General features: G+C 39.7%; 1 protein-coding gene across 3 annotated transcripts in view; it reads right to left on the reverse strand.

Moving 5' to 3' along the window:
• The window catches only part of RBM26 (RNA binding motif protein 26), a 57,573-nt gene extending 43,847 nt beyond the window's left edge, over positions 1 to 13,726 (reverse strand). For all 3 annotated transcript variants that reach the window (XM_075423474.1, XM_075423484.1, XM_075423465.1), the window contains exons 1-2: positions 13,568 to 13,726; positions 328 to 446 (exon numbers count right to left, since the gene is read on the reverse strand). In XM_075423474.1, coding sequence (XP_075279589.1) covers positions 328 to 446; positions 13,568 to 13,638 — 190 coding nt within the window. In that variant the 5' untranslated portion in view covers positions 13,639 to 13,726. The remainder of the gene's footprint in view (positions 1 to 327; positions 447 to 13,567) is intronic.
• Between the last annotated feature and the right edge of the window lie 304 nt (positions 13,727 to 14,030).

Genomic DNA, 14,030 nt, shown 5'->3' on the forward strand with positions numbered 1-14,030 from the left:
AAGGTTTTCAATCATTGAATTATTTAATGTATCTTAATAAAACATCTGGAAGAATATATACAGAGCTCCGATACTTCTAATTCTGGCAATAACTCTTAACATCTGTAATTCTCCTCCAGTAATATCAACAGACACAAAACATATACCTAATATATGCATAGTGCTATGTATCTGTTTTTTAAAACAAATTACTTCATGAAAACTGAATTACACTCTTCAAAGTAACAAAGCTAGTAAAGACATAAACACACAATTATATGGTCATGTGAATAAATTAAACACAACAGACTTTTCACTCAAGCTTAATTGTTATGACAAAGAGCATACCTTTCTGAAGAAATACATCCAACTGATCAACACACAATGCCTTCAGTTCCTTTTCACTTTTATCCTTCTTTACCAAAGCCAGAACATACTTAGCTAGGGCAGATGGATCTGCATCACATCTGCAAACAGATTAATAAAAAAAACAAAACCAGAAGCAATTAAATTACAGAAGTTAATGTCTGAAAATGGTATGACCAATACATATAAAGGACCAAAACCTTTCCTACCACAGTAACTGAAAAACACTCAGGGGTATTTTTTAAGACAGAGTTCAGATATGTAAGATCGCTAAGCATCACCTTTCTTTTCCAGAGAAGGAATTGTCTAGAATATTCCAAACAATATTCCACAAGAGCACCTCATAGCAAACTAGAAAGAACTATTTAGAATGAAACAGCTTCAACTGCCTACTAGTCTTAAACTCAATTACAAATACAACAAATATTTCCATAATTCCCCAATGATAAAATCAGTAATTCTGAGTCTAATGCTAAGTGACTGTTAATGGGGAAAGTCAGTCTACCTAATTACAAAAGAATACAGTGATACAACAGAAGTGATCTGTGCTATAAAAAAATTCAGACTCTCACAGAGTCTCTTTCTCTTAAATATGTTTTTAAAGAATCTTAATGCTACGTACATATGAACACCATAAAAAGCAGATTAATTGAAAAATCTTAATTTCAAAAGCCTAAGAAAAAGTGTTCATACAGTACTCTCACAGAAATATCCCTAAAAGGTACGCAGACAATGAAGTGAAACTTAGGGGATCACTACGAGCTTTAGACATCTAAATTCAATCCAAATTTAAGTATGGAGCACTTCAGTGTAGAAGCTGATGGTCTTGCGCACATCAAAAAAGAACTTAGAACAGAGTACGTTGTACATCCACATTAAGCAGAAAATTATTTAATGTAACTAATGTAATTTTATTATAAAGTTCTACGAATAGTAATCCTTAATGAACTTTGTAGTGGTATTAGAGTAAAACCTGCCAAAGCAAGCGAGAATACTGCAGAAAAACATTTCACACTTCATAATTCAAAACCAGTAACTAATGAAATGGTTAGACACTGGTTTATGAGACAGAACAGCAGCATTTTCTTAAACTATTTAATCCTATTAGTTAGCACAAACCAAAGGAAGATATCAGACTCCACAAAACCAGGCCGGATTTAACACACACACACACATTGGTTATGTGACACAGACAGCTAGCTTGTTTGGGTGGTGATCAAAGTTACTACTTGTGTTTTAAAGAACAGAGGGAAAAAAATTGCACTGACGCATCCTAACCACACATTCTCTCTAGCGAAAACAACTGAGAAGTAAAATTAAACTGCGGTCAGGGAGTCACACTCAATATGAAATGTTGATTTGCACTCATTTGCACTCAAATATGCACTCAACACACAAATACTGTTCCAGCACAGAAGTCCACTAGTCACAATGGTAGAATAAAACTGCAGTTCCCAATCTCTTTCACGTTAAAACAAGTAACATTTCAATGTTGAAGGTTAATTATAAATCTGAATGCTGATAACTCAAATTACAGGTATTTTAGACACCCGACAGAAGAAACCAAATCCGTCACCATATCACTCTACCCAATTCCTCCCTCCAAAGATGATATCTCCTGCGCAGCAAGCAACACCTTCTGTGCAAACATATCCACTAAATAAAGGGAGCAGATCTGTCCGCATCCATCCTAAGGAGATCCTCTGGATAGCCTGGGCCCAGCAGAGTGCTCTGAAGTTAAAGGTCAAAGCTTCAAACACAACTCGGCATCCTCGGGAAAGCAGGCAATAGCAGAAATTCATGCTGTAAAAGCAACTCGAGCTGCTAGGGGACATACTACAGTATTCTGTATGTCTGCATTATTCATAGATACAGGAGATGTGAGTTCACAATCAGCCTACACTCCAGAAGCTCCCACACACACTAAACCAACAAAATGCAAATATATGCTTTTAATCAAAAAACGTACTGTAGACCAATTGAAAAATCTTCAGAAATTATTTCCTTCAACTATCACATCTGGTTTGCCCCCATGCAGATTTCATAATTCTTTGTCCAGAAGAAAATGCTGTCCAAGCACCAATTCATCTCGGAAGCAGGCACGTAAATAACCTCCGACAGCAAGCGCGGTAGGACTGCACAGTCTGTCCAACGCTGGTAGCACCTGAGCACATCACCCCAATGGCCAGTGCTGAACAGAGTGTTCGACACAGGCTGCAGTGAGGGTTCTCGCCCAGCACAGCCCCCAGAGGGCCCTAACGCCAGCGTTTCATAACTTCTCAATGCTTGAATTTGCAAATTTTACTGTTCCTTAATGCAACTTCAATGTCACTACAGAAGATTTTCAGTCCTCTCCCAGTTTCAAGCCGAATCATGCCTTGCAAAACTGGTGTGCTATTTTCACATTACCTAGCCACAGTCATAACAGAAAAACAACTGGGGGGGGGGCACATTTTTCACATTATAATTCTCAATTATTTTCTTCTCCTTTCCATTCTCCACAAAACTCAGATGAAACATTTCAAGCTGAACTGTTTTACTTCAATTTCCACAAATTTGCTTCTCATCTGATAATACGAACAGACAGCTGTCACTGTTCAAAATCTGCTACAACTGATTTAAATGATGACACACGCATTCAAAATTATTCAGTGAAAAAAGCAAAAAAAGTCAGTCTACAAGGTAAAAACCCACGGCTGTTAGCTACTGCAACATACTTCAAATCTCCAGCTCCTACAGTAGTGACTACACAACAACCTCATATTCAGTTTCAAATAATTCCTCTATCAGGAGCATGGAAAATCTTGTCTAGAAAGCCACCTAGATTCCAAAAGGTGCAACCAGCCAACCAAACAAACCCCAAAGCCAAACAAACAAACAAACTTGTATAAAAATAACAAACAATTAGGGTGTGTCCCCGACTATTTCGGGCATCTTAGCAATACTGTCTACCCCAGAATGACTTCAAAATTTCTATCCATCAACCCAACTCCCAGATACTCCCAAGAAAATATCCTCAGTAAAAATGTATATAAATGTACTTTTAATCTCCAAACCACAGAATCACCTTCTCCTGTGGCACTGTCTTAGCATTTATCACTCTGTATGCAATACAATGCAAAACAATCACACTGAACTCTATCATTATTATTATTCAGTCAGTGTAGAAATTCCCCAGTAGACAACAGGAAGAATTTACATGCTTTCAGGTTAAAACTCTGTATTTATTTTGGCTATTCAAAAATACAATTTTTTAAGAAATACTACCAGACAAATTACTCCAAATTGATGCTAATTAAGCAATAATAAATACAACTCATTTTGTGGTAGTGAGATGGAGAAAATGTTATTTTGTAAATTGACAATATGATTTTATGTGATTTCTTTTCTCTTTTTAAAATTAAACCGCAAATGATCTTTACACAGCTGAAGGCTGACTTCCTTTTTAAAGTACTGACTTGAAACAGAAGTCTCCTCTTCTATCTCTGTTGTTCAAAGTTTGAAAAAAACCCACAACTGATCTGCTTTCTCCACATTACTGTAAAGACGATACTTGTTTCTGTAGCTAATATTTTAGAGAGATTTAACAAGGTTACAGTCTGATCCTTTGCTGCTTTTCAGACTATTACAAAATGCTTTGCCTTTTTTTCTTCTCCCCCCTCCTCCCCCCCCCAAGATGATGCTAAAATAGAATTGCTAGCAACCTGAAGTGGTGGAAGAGAGAAATAACTGGCCTCATGAAGTAAAAACGAAATTTAAACTTTACAAAACCATAAATACAGGAGGCCTGCCTGAAAATTTCTGTTCTTTATAGCTATTAGAGTTCTGGATATTATCGTTCATGGTTTTGTCTGGAGGAGAGCTGCTTTTTATAAAGCAATTCCTTTCTACTTTTTCATTCAGATTGAATTCCGAAATGTTGTGTAGAATACTCCCCACCCTTCCATTTGGTCAAAATCTGCTGGTTTTGATTGCAGAGGCCTCGAGTTTTTCTGATAAACAAGTCCTTATGTTCTCTAGTCTGACAGTATTTTCTTATCAGAAATAAGGGTCCTCTCTTATAGGAGCCTTTCTGTGTGAATAATCTGCAACCTGCTTGCTGTATCTTTGCTGTGCATATATGGATTTTTCACCCATTTTCAGCTAGCTTTACCAGTTTTTATAAACCTCTGCCTCATATTTTATGCTCTTGCAGTTGACAACGTTTTATTAAATGATGTCACTGTAAAGAAAACATGAAAGACACCTATGCTGACAGCAGCAAAATATACTGTATATACAAGGACTTATACAGTATATATCATGCTATATTCTTGCAGATTATAAGACTAATAGAGCAAGATCCTTAACTGACAAGTCAGAAAAAGCAGAACAAAAACAGAAAATCATCATTTCAAACAGTCTAAGTCGCATTCAAAACAAATTTATATTTAAATTCTAGTGTTCACGGAATTATACGCATTTTCAATTGTTAGATACAGGTTTGAATCCTCAGCTTAACTTGAATAAGGTGTGGCACATCACAGAATTGAGCATAAAGTGAATTTGTGCATTAAAAGCGTATCAGAAATTTAGACATAACTTCGTTCTTACACTAAAATTTCGTTACCACGAAAATGTTCACATGCATTTAAACATGTAAACCAGCATTTCTCAACTTTGAATCCCGTATCTACATCCCCTTAACTTTTGTAGGTGTGTGTTGCAAGCAGTAATAAGTATCAGTAATCACATAAATCCTCCTGTTTTCTCTTTCATGTTTTCTTTAACAAACAAAAAACAATTGGCACAAGTAATCTGAATTCACTTCCACTGCAGCAAGTACTTCCCAGTTCCTGCTACAACTAAACACCACGGCATGTTGTCTTACAGCCGCTTTCTGAATATATGACCCTAACTAGTAATGCCAAATGTTTTTACCTCTAGTAATGCTTTTTTCAGAGTCTGTACTCTATCAGTCACAAAATATGCAGTGTCTACTGCTCTATATTAAACAAGGGAGACTGCTCTCATAATCCTGCTTTAATAAACAGTATTTAATACACAGGAACAGATGGAAGAACTCTCTTGCTAGAGCTCTACATGTTCTTCAGGGACTGATATGGATACCTCCAACTGCTAACCACTAGAGAAAAGCTTCAAAAACCAAAGTAACACCCAATCAAATATTCTGTTCAACTGCAGAAGCAAAAGTTCACAACTGCAACAGACCTCATAGAAAAGCTCAAAATCCCTCTTTCTGATCTCATCTGGTTTGGCAGTTATTATTCGAAAGTACCATTTCATATAAAGAAAATAAAGCAGAAGAGGAAAGCTGAAGTTGTTACTGTAAATTTAAGCCATAAATGTTTTGTGGTTTGTTTTTTTTAAATAATGAATAATTGAGAAGGGGAAAATAATTTGGCTGCAGAGGACCCACTTCTCTGTAAAGTCTTTTTTTTTTTTTTTAATTGAATACTTTGTAATTCATCAAACATCACTCAATCTATCTGTTTCCAATACTCAATTTACATATTTTAAAATATAAAATACTAACTGTTCTGAGAACCCACTTTGATTTTTATAATCACCATACAACTACAGGCATCAGCCTTAACTTACTAATTCATTGGACATGGAATACATAATAAAGTTGTCGGCAAAAAAATGTTATCAGTGTAGCTGTACATACAAAATCCCGTATTAACAAGAGAGCTTATACTGACTTAGAAATACTCTGCCAAAATAGCTAGAAGTAATTCAACAAGGCAGATAAGCCACACCAGCAAAATACCTTTGTACGTAAATATTGCATAAGAACCATTTTAAAAGATACTGAATCAAAGAATACAGTAAATATCTCTCAAGCCTTAAGAAAGAATAGACACAAACTTTTAATACAGTATGCTGTGGACATATTTGGCCAGGTTAGTGCCTATGAATGTGTTTAAGCATCAGTACAGAAATACTTAAAATGAAAGACAATGCTGTTTATTTGAGTATATTTAATATAAAAGGTATCAAAAGCGAAGGCAGATCTGAAAGTCTCTGTTCGACTAAGTATTCCACTATCACCTAAGAACACTGGGCATGTCTCCCCAGCAGGGCCGTGAACTCTCTACCACACAAATATCAGATCTAAGGCCACTAGGACTTCTGTTACAATACTCATACCAACAGCAAAAAAACCCAACCAACCACCTGATGGTTAAACCAAGGAGGAAAAAATCCAAGGAACTGAAAAATGGCAAGCAGACTCAAGAACAATAGTTGTGAAGTTGATAAGAATATATCTGAAAAATTCACATAAAGAACTTGTTAATATTGCCTATCCTACTCCAGTCTGATCTCCTTGAATAATGTTTTCCAACACAACAGAGCACAGAATGAGTAAAGATACATATTCTAGGTATACTACATATATAATAAGCTGAAGCCTTTTACAGTATTAATTAATTAGCTTGAGGAAAGGTCTGAAATACCTAAATCTAGATATTTTCCTCTCAGAAAAACCCACAACTCCAGTGCTATGAAGTTCTTCATGCTGCAATTCATCATTTAAGGCAGTCACCAATACGTGAAGTAGCCACTTTGAAATGGAGACTTAAAAAAGTAATAATTGCTGGTTACTTTTTAAAAAAGTAGTACCTACAGTATTAATGCAGATCTGGTACTATGGTGCTGCAGTAAACACTACAGAAACCAATTTAACAAGAGGATAATCCTTTATTTTGCTAAAAATCTCACTGGCATGGCAAAACAAACCGCTGCTTAAATATTACACTTATTAGACAACCATCCAACCATTACATAGAAAATAAATTCGATTTTTTAAGCTTTTTGGCAATACAACTTAATTCACTTTTCTACATGCCTTTTCCATCAAAAGAAACCTAGTATTCCAAAGTCTACCACCTGGTGAAAGTGTTTGGCAAATGTATGCAAATTCCTAAAGGGAGATGTACATAACTAGTGTTTAACGATAGGGTATGTAACCTTCTCACTGTCTGGGGCGGGGAGGGGGGAAAATTCCCATGCTGAAGCTGTCAAACTGTAATCTGACAGTTTTCACAAACTGAACTGGGTTACTCACTTTGGGGAAAACGTGTACTTGGGGGAGGGAGAGAAGTGAGGACAGAAAAGCAACTGCCATTAAGTTTTTTTGTAACCAAAACACTGCTTGTTCATTTCAGATACATTTCATTGCCTTTATTTCAAGCTAATGCCAAGACCTTCAATCTAGACTCTATTTCGGACAGAACTAGTGCAGATACACTACTTCTTTAAAATGGTAAAAGAAACTACATGAGGGGGCTTTTTTTCTTCATTTTTTACAATGAATGTACAGACCAAAAAGATGCTGCAAGTCCTGAAACTAGTTCCTTGACAAACGTAAACTACCATAACGTAGTGAAACCGCAAATGCATGTCTGAAGTCCCCCAGGCAGTGAATGGTCTCTCTGTAAAGGAAATAACATGCAGGTGCATGCTATTTGTCATACTCTGGTCCTGAGAATTTACAACTTAAACTTCAGAGTCCTCATTTTGTTGCCTAAAGACTAATATTTATACTTCTCTAGAACACCGCTCAGTTCTTGACATTAACCAAGGTGGACACAGTTACGTCTAAAGGCTGAGAGACATGCTTCGTATTTGCAGGGCTGAGTGTGTGCAGAAAAATGTACGCTGCATATCAGGCAGAGCAGCTAGTATAATTTAGGCAGCTGTACCTTTCTGTTGTGTCGCTACTAAAAAAGATCTATAAAAAGCTACAGTGTTCAGTAAGATCCAACTTTCACCTTGAGACACTACTGTGTATGAGAAGGATCACTCTCGTAATGTTCACTTTAACAGTAGCTGAAATAAGAGAAATAAATTGAGGAATGCAACAGCCTCCAATGCTGTTACATAAGTTACAAATGCCATTACAATAGTACAGTACCCAGATCCGACAAGTTCATACAGCTGCAACCAGTAACTGGCAGCTTAAAATGCCACCTCTAGATTCAAGAGAGCTCTCAAGGGGCAGAACAGCTGTCAGCTTGCTGGCTGTCCAACACACATTCAAAGCAGAAAGCAGAAATCGTTACAGTGCCCGTATGACTTGCGCTGCAGCCAAGGGGTTCCATTTCACTGCTGACTGTCAGTTCAAGAACAAGAAAGGTTTCCTGTAACAGGAATAATTTTCTCCTCTTTATTTTCTGCTTTCATCTACACCTTAAAATACAAATATCTTAATTCCATCACAGTATTTTGACACAGAAGCTTAGCAGTATCAGCACTCTAAGTTCGGAACCTCCATTTCTCAAATACAGCAGCTCTCCGTGAGTCAGGTGAACAAATATCAAGTTTCATAACAGATGTAGAAGAGTAACTTTACTAGTTTTAAGAGAGGAGCATACCAATGACATGTATTTGTGCTTAATGTAAAGTGTTAACAGAGTAAGTGACATGAAGAGAACTATCTATTGCTTTTGAACTTCTTAGGAAGTTTCACGGGAAACGAGAGTGAAACCTCCTGGTGGGCCGATGAGCGTTACTGGTAGGATAGTGTGCCACATAGATGTGGAAAGGAATGCCGAAATTTTCAGTTTAATTTATTTACATTCTTTCAGTATCTCAGCTTATTAGCATAATCCTTCCACCACTGTTAAACCTTTTTTATTCTCTACCTTTAAGTAACTGGGTGAAGATAACTAACCATTAACTCAGTAACAATTAAGCAAAGCTCCCAACAGCTAAAAATTATGATGCAATTTAACAAAGAAAGCTTGGAAATCACGACAAACAAAAACAGAACAGTGAAGGCATAACTGAACCCCAAAACACACTGTTTGCCCTAAAATATTCCAATGACAAATATATTCAAAATATTCTTTAAACAATTTGGATTTTATTCCCTCTGACATAAGCAGTTACAATACCATGATCACTTACAGAATTAGCAGATGCATAAAACCCTTCCATGTTAATGTTGTATGCCTAAATACCGCATAAATATTGTTTTAGTATTTTTTGTCTTCCTTGCAAGTCTGATATAGTACATGAACAAACAAACCTTCATAAAAACATAAATACAGCAGACTGGAAAAAATTAGATATGGGAGCCTTAATCAAGCTGTAAGTAAAATTCAGCAGGCCAGTGGAAGATTTTAATTAAATTTAATTGACACAAAGTAATTAAAATAAAGAAAATTTTCCACTGTAAAGAATTAGGGCAAGGGGGAGAACATTACAATGTCTTAAAGGCAAAATAGTGAGTGCAGTATTAGTACAAAAGAGCTATTTATTTCACAGGTAGAGATTTAAACAAATTCAAGAAAAAAAAAAATAGAAAAAGACATCCCTGCCTGGAACTTTGCCAAGCCAGATCCTGATTTTCCAGCAAGGATTATATGCACAATTTATATAGGATCTAGAACGGACTTGCAGAAAAGAAACCCATCATACTAGATATGGCTCAGTGAAGACCTTCTTAGCACAGAAATCAGAAGTGACAGATGTAAGGTTATATTCAAAGTTTAACTCCATTTTCAAACACTTGATAGAAGCCATGCCATGGACAAGAAGTGTAAAACACCAGAAACCAAGCATAATGCTGTCTGCAAGCAATGAAGATGACTGTTGGCAAATGTCTTTTTCACAGAGCTGGCTGGAGTTGAACATACAAGATAGTTGCAGTCAAATACAGAGCAGCCACAGCACAAAAAAAAAAATTGTCTTGCCATTTTGTTTACACTAGTATTACACTCACATAGATGTATTTGTAATCGTTCTGTATGCATACCTGGTAACTCTGTACACCAAACCGAGCTACTCAAAGAGTTATTTCCAGCACCACGAAAGTAGCCTCTATTTGAGGAACTGTAAAAAGTTACTGGAGAACTACCACCCCTCAAGCAGAGCTGGACTGTGCAAATGCTCCAGCACGGCACCATTTGCAGTTTCTGCCTCACTGCAACGTGACCAAACTCATATAAGGAGTGTTTGTATGAAGGATCACCAAGGCTTTGCCAAAGGCATTCAAGCAGTCCAAACCAAACAAACAAAAAGACCCAGCAACCCACCACAAACAAACAAAAAATTCCAAAACTTAAATCCTGTATCATCCCTTTCCTCCAAATGTTCTTGTCTATGAACAATATTTCCCAGAGGCACCACGTGAAAGCAAGCCAACCACCAAATCATGTCCAGTCCATACAACAATATAACATGCTCGTTTCATTCCTCTAAGAAGTTAGCATTCTTGCTAATGCTTTAAAACAGTTTAAAAATAAAACTTGATGATAAAATGAAACAACCTTTATGGATACTGCTATCTTCCAGTTGTGCTTCTGAAACATCATGTTTCACATGTGTTATGGCCTTTGGAACAAGCTATACATCCTGATTAAAAACTGCTAGCTACTTGGAAATGGGCAACTTGGAAAGTAAAGCATGTTCTAACTACTCAGCTCTAGATACCTAGCATAAATATAGACCTATGCACATGTGTATAAAATTTATTTACTTATCTTCTTAAACACACTTCTCCCCTTAAAACTACTGAGACAACACCTCCCTAACAGTTTAATACAGTGATGTCTTCCTTAGTCTAGCTTCCCATCTTGCAGCTAAAGTTTTCTGAAAGAGCCACAAGATAAAAAGTTGGCACATTATTTTATTAAAAGGAAAAGCCAAGTAAAAAATTATCTTCAGGTTATGGTAACACCTCCAGACGACCAGCACATAGGGCCTCATTGTACCAGTACTGCACCAACAGCAGGTACTTCTTTAGAAGTAACTGCACGCTAAAATTTTCATACAGCCATAAGCTGTGTCTGTAGGCACACATTTCGGATAGCTGACATCAGAAGCAGCTCCAAGAGTATTTGACTGCTAGGAAATGAAAATACTTCTACAATAATTCCAATATTTATTGGAATAATGCAGTTACATATGACTCTGCACAAAACTGAATGACAGTTGAATTTAACGGTTCCTGCTGGTTTGTTTTCTCCCAATGCTGGAAATTCAGAGAACTCAACATCCTCCAGGTCACCAACCCACAACATAGTTTTCCAGCACGAGAACCACACTCAAACAGCTCATACACTACATTTAACTTAAGAGAAACATGTTGGTCCTTTTAGTGCTAAAAAGAAGAAAATTGCACTGATCCCAAAAGCTGAAAACCCCAATTTTACCCTTTAACTGCTGACTACACTAGCAGACATCACTGCAACCCGAGTTTGTCACCAGGATAAGAAGTTACTACTACACATCACTAATGAATGGAGCTTGAGGGGGGGAGACAGAGAAACTATACCGACCTCCAGTTAAACAGTATCTGGCAAACTTTCGATACTTTTTATCTCGTGAATAGGAAACTTACAGTATTCTCTAGTGAAGTTAAACTTCAGCTCCTGACCCGTAATACCCAAGAGCAGAAAAACAGTATAAATGAAATTTGGATGCAGATCTGCAAAAGAGCCTAATGTATTTACTCAATAAAGGGATTCTGAAGTCAACTGAAGCCCTCCTGTAAATGCCACTAGCAGACTTCAAGTTTCAGATTTCACAGAATTTAAAAATGCTCCTTGTAAACTGTTTGAAGCTAACGCACCAATCTCCAGCTGCTGACTGAGGGGTGTGCATGATTTATCATTTCGAATTACCAACATATATTTCAGAAATAACAAGATATCCCAAAACTAAGTATCCCCTGTTCCAAGCCTCTTGACGAGCACACTTTAAATACACCTGTCAAGCTGCTGATTGCCATTAACAGAGTATTCACGCAACAAAGTATCCAGAGACTAAGAAGCAGCATTCTGCACCAGAGGACTAGCTGGATCTATTACCACAGAACACAATGTGCTCTGTTATTCTAGTATTACCTTACATAGACCCAAAACGAAGATTAGTTCACCTTTCCAAAACTACACCTTTACAAGAAGATGCATGTTTTGAAAAAAACAAACAAACAAAAAATATATATATATATTCTACCACAGTCTTGAGGTTCAAATTTCTCATTTGCTGCAGGCCTAAACCAAAGTCCACTGAAATTAAGTTCAAGACCCATCCTATTTCAGTGACTTGGATAAGCGCCCATGGAAAAAAACACCACACCAGACACCACCCCCACCCCCCCAAAACACAAGTGAAGCTCTCTTTAAAATGTCCCAGCGTTTTATAACTTGTTCAAGTTATTTCAGCATAAGCCATACAAACTACACACATGCACACATATACTTAACTAATGGCTATGGAAGCCGTAACGCTGACTTCCCCCCTCCCCCCCCATTCGATAGCATCAGAGTAAAACCAACAGCGGCCAAACACCTCAGAAAAGTTGATAGCAGAATGAATTTACAAGTTCTGGTTTTATTGATTCAAATCAAGCTCCAGCAATTTAATTCAGACATGTTAAAATGGTGTTTCAGAATGACAAGTCAAGTGCATGCCTTGATCTAAAATGTCTACAGACACCGTAGTCCAGAAGACGAAACCTTTAAAACCAAGTTCGCGCCTCAGTTCTACTAAAATATCATTCAGAGAAGGAAGACATGGACTATTTACAGAAAAGCCCCAATTAGTCACACGAATGCTACGCTTAAGAGACCAAGCAGGTATTCGCAAATAGGCAAATTATTCTCTGGGGCTCCTACTCCCAAGTGCTCTACTGATGCAATTTTTATTCGGGGGGAGGGGTGGGCATGGAAACAAGAGAGCATCAAATATTCAGAACGACTGAGGAAGAGGAGGAGTGCGACAAGCCTACGGAGAAACGCTACCGGGAAGATCCCAGGATCCCGGAGAACGTCCCGCCGGGGCACCTGAGCTCTCCCGGGGAAGGTCACCGGGCAGGGTGGCCGGCTGTGGTTCTCAACCTGGGGCCGGAGCGGGGACCGGCGGGCCGCACAGGCGGGCTCCTTCCCTCCCGCTCACCCGGCTCTACAAAGGGAGAGGCGAACGCGGTAGCCGGGGCGGGGGAAGCTGCCGCATCCCACGGAGAGAGACACGGTCCTCGGCCGGTCCTGCCCCCCAGCACGGCCGGGGGAACGGGGAGGGGGGACGCAGCCCCGCAGACGAGGGCCGGGGGGGAGGAGGAGGAGGAGGGCGCTGGGAGGGCCCCTCCGGGGTGCCCGCCCGGGCCTCTCCTGCAGCGCGCTTCGCGCCCCGGAGGCTCCCCGTCTCTTCCAAGGGAGGGTTTATTTCGGAGGAGGGGGCGTGGGGGGAAGGGTTAGCGGCTACTCACATGGGCTCCAAGGTTTTGCTGAGCCAGGATTTCAGCGCCTCGAAGTTTTCTATGATCATTTTCACCACCATCCAGAGCGGCCCGGGCCCCCCGCCTCCCCGCCGGCAGCGGCACCAACGACGGCGGCGGGGTCCGCGCCGCCCCGCCGGCCCGCACCCCGGCTCCCGCCGCGCCTCTCCCCGCCCGCCGAGCCCGCCGCCGCCTCCCGGTTCGGCAGAGGCCGCCTGGCAGGGGCCGGAGGCCCAGCGCCGCGGAGGGGGCGGAACCAGCCGAGCGGCGGCTGCTCCCCGCGGGCCCCGCTCTCACCGCTCCTCGGCCGGGGGAGCGCGGTCCGGCCGCTACGCAGTTCCCCCTCCCGCCTCGGCGCGGCCGACAGGACGGGCCCGGCAAGCGGCGGACACCGAGCGCGGCTCCGAAGCGCGGCGGCCCCTACCCCCCTCCCTCCACCGTAGCCGCAGAGACG

The sequence above is a fragment of the Opisthocomus hoazin genome, chromosome 1 (genome assembly GCF_030867145.1).
Source record: "Opisthocomus hoazin isolate bOpiHoa1 chromosome 1, bOpiHoa1.hap1, whole genome shotgun sequence".
Taxonomy (NCBI): Eukaryota; Metazoa; Chordata; class Aves; order Opisthocomiformes; family Opisthocomidae; genus Opisthocomus; species Opisthocomus hoazin.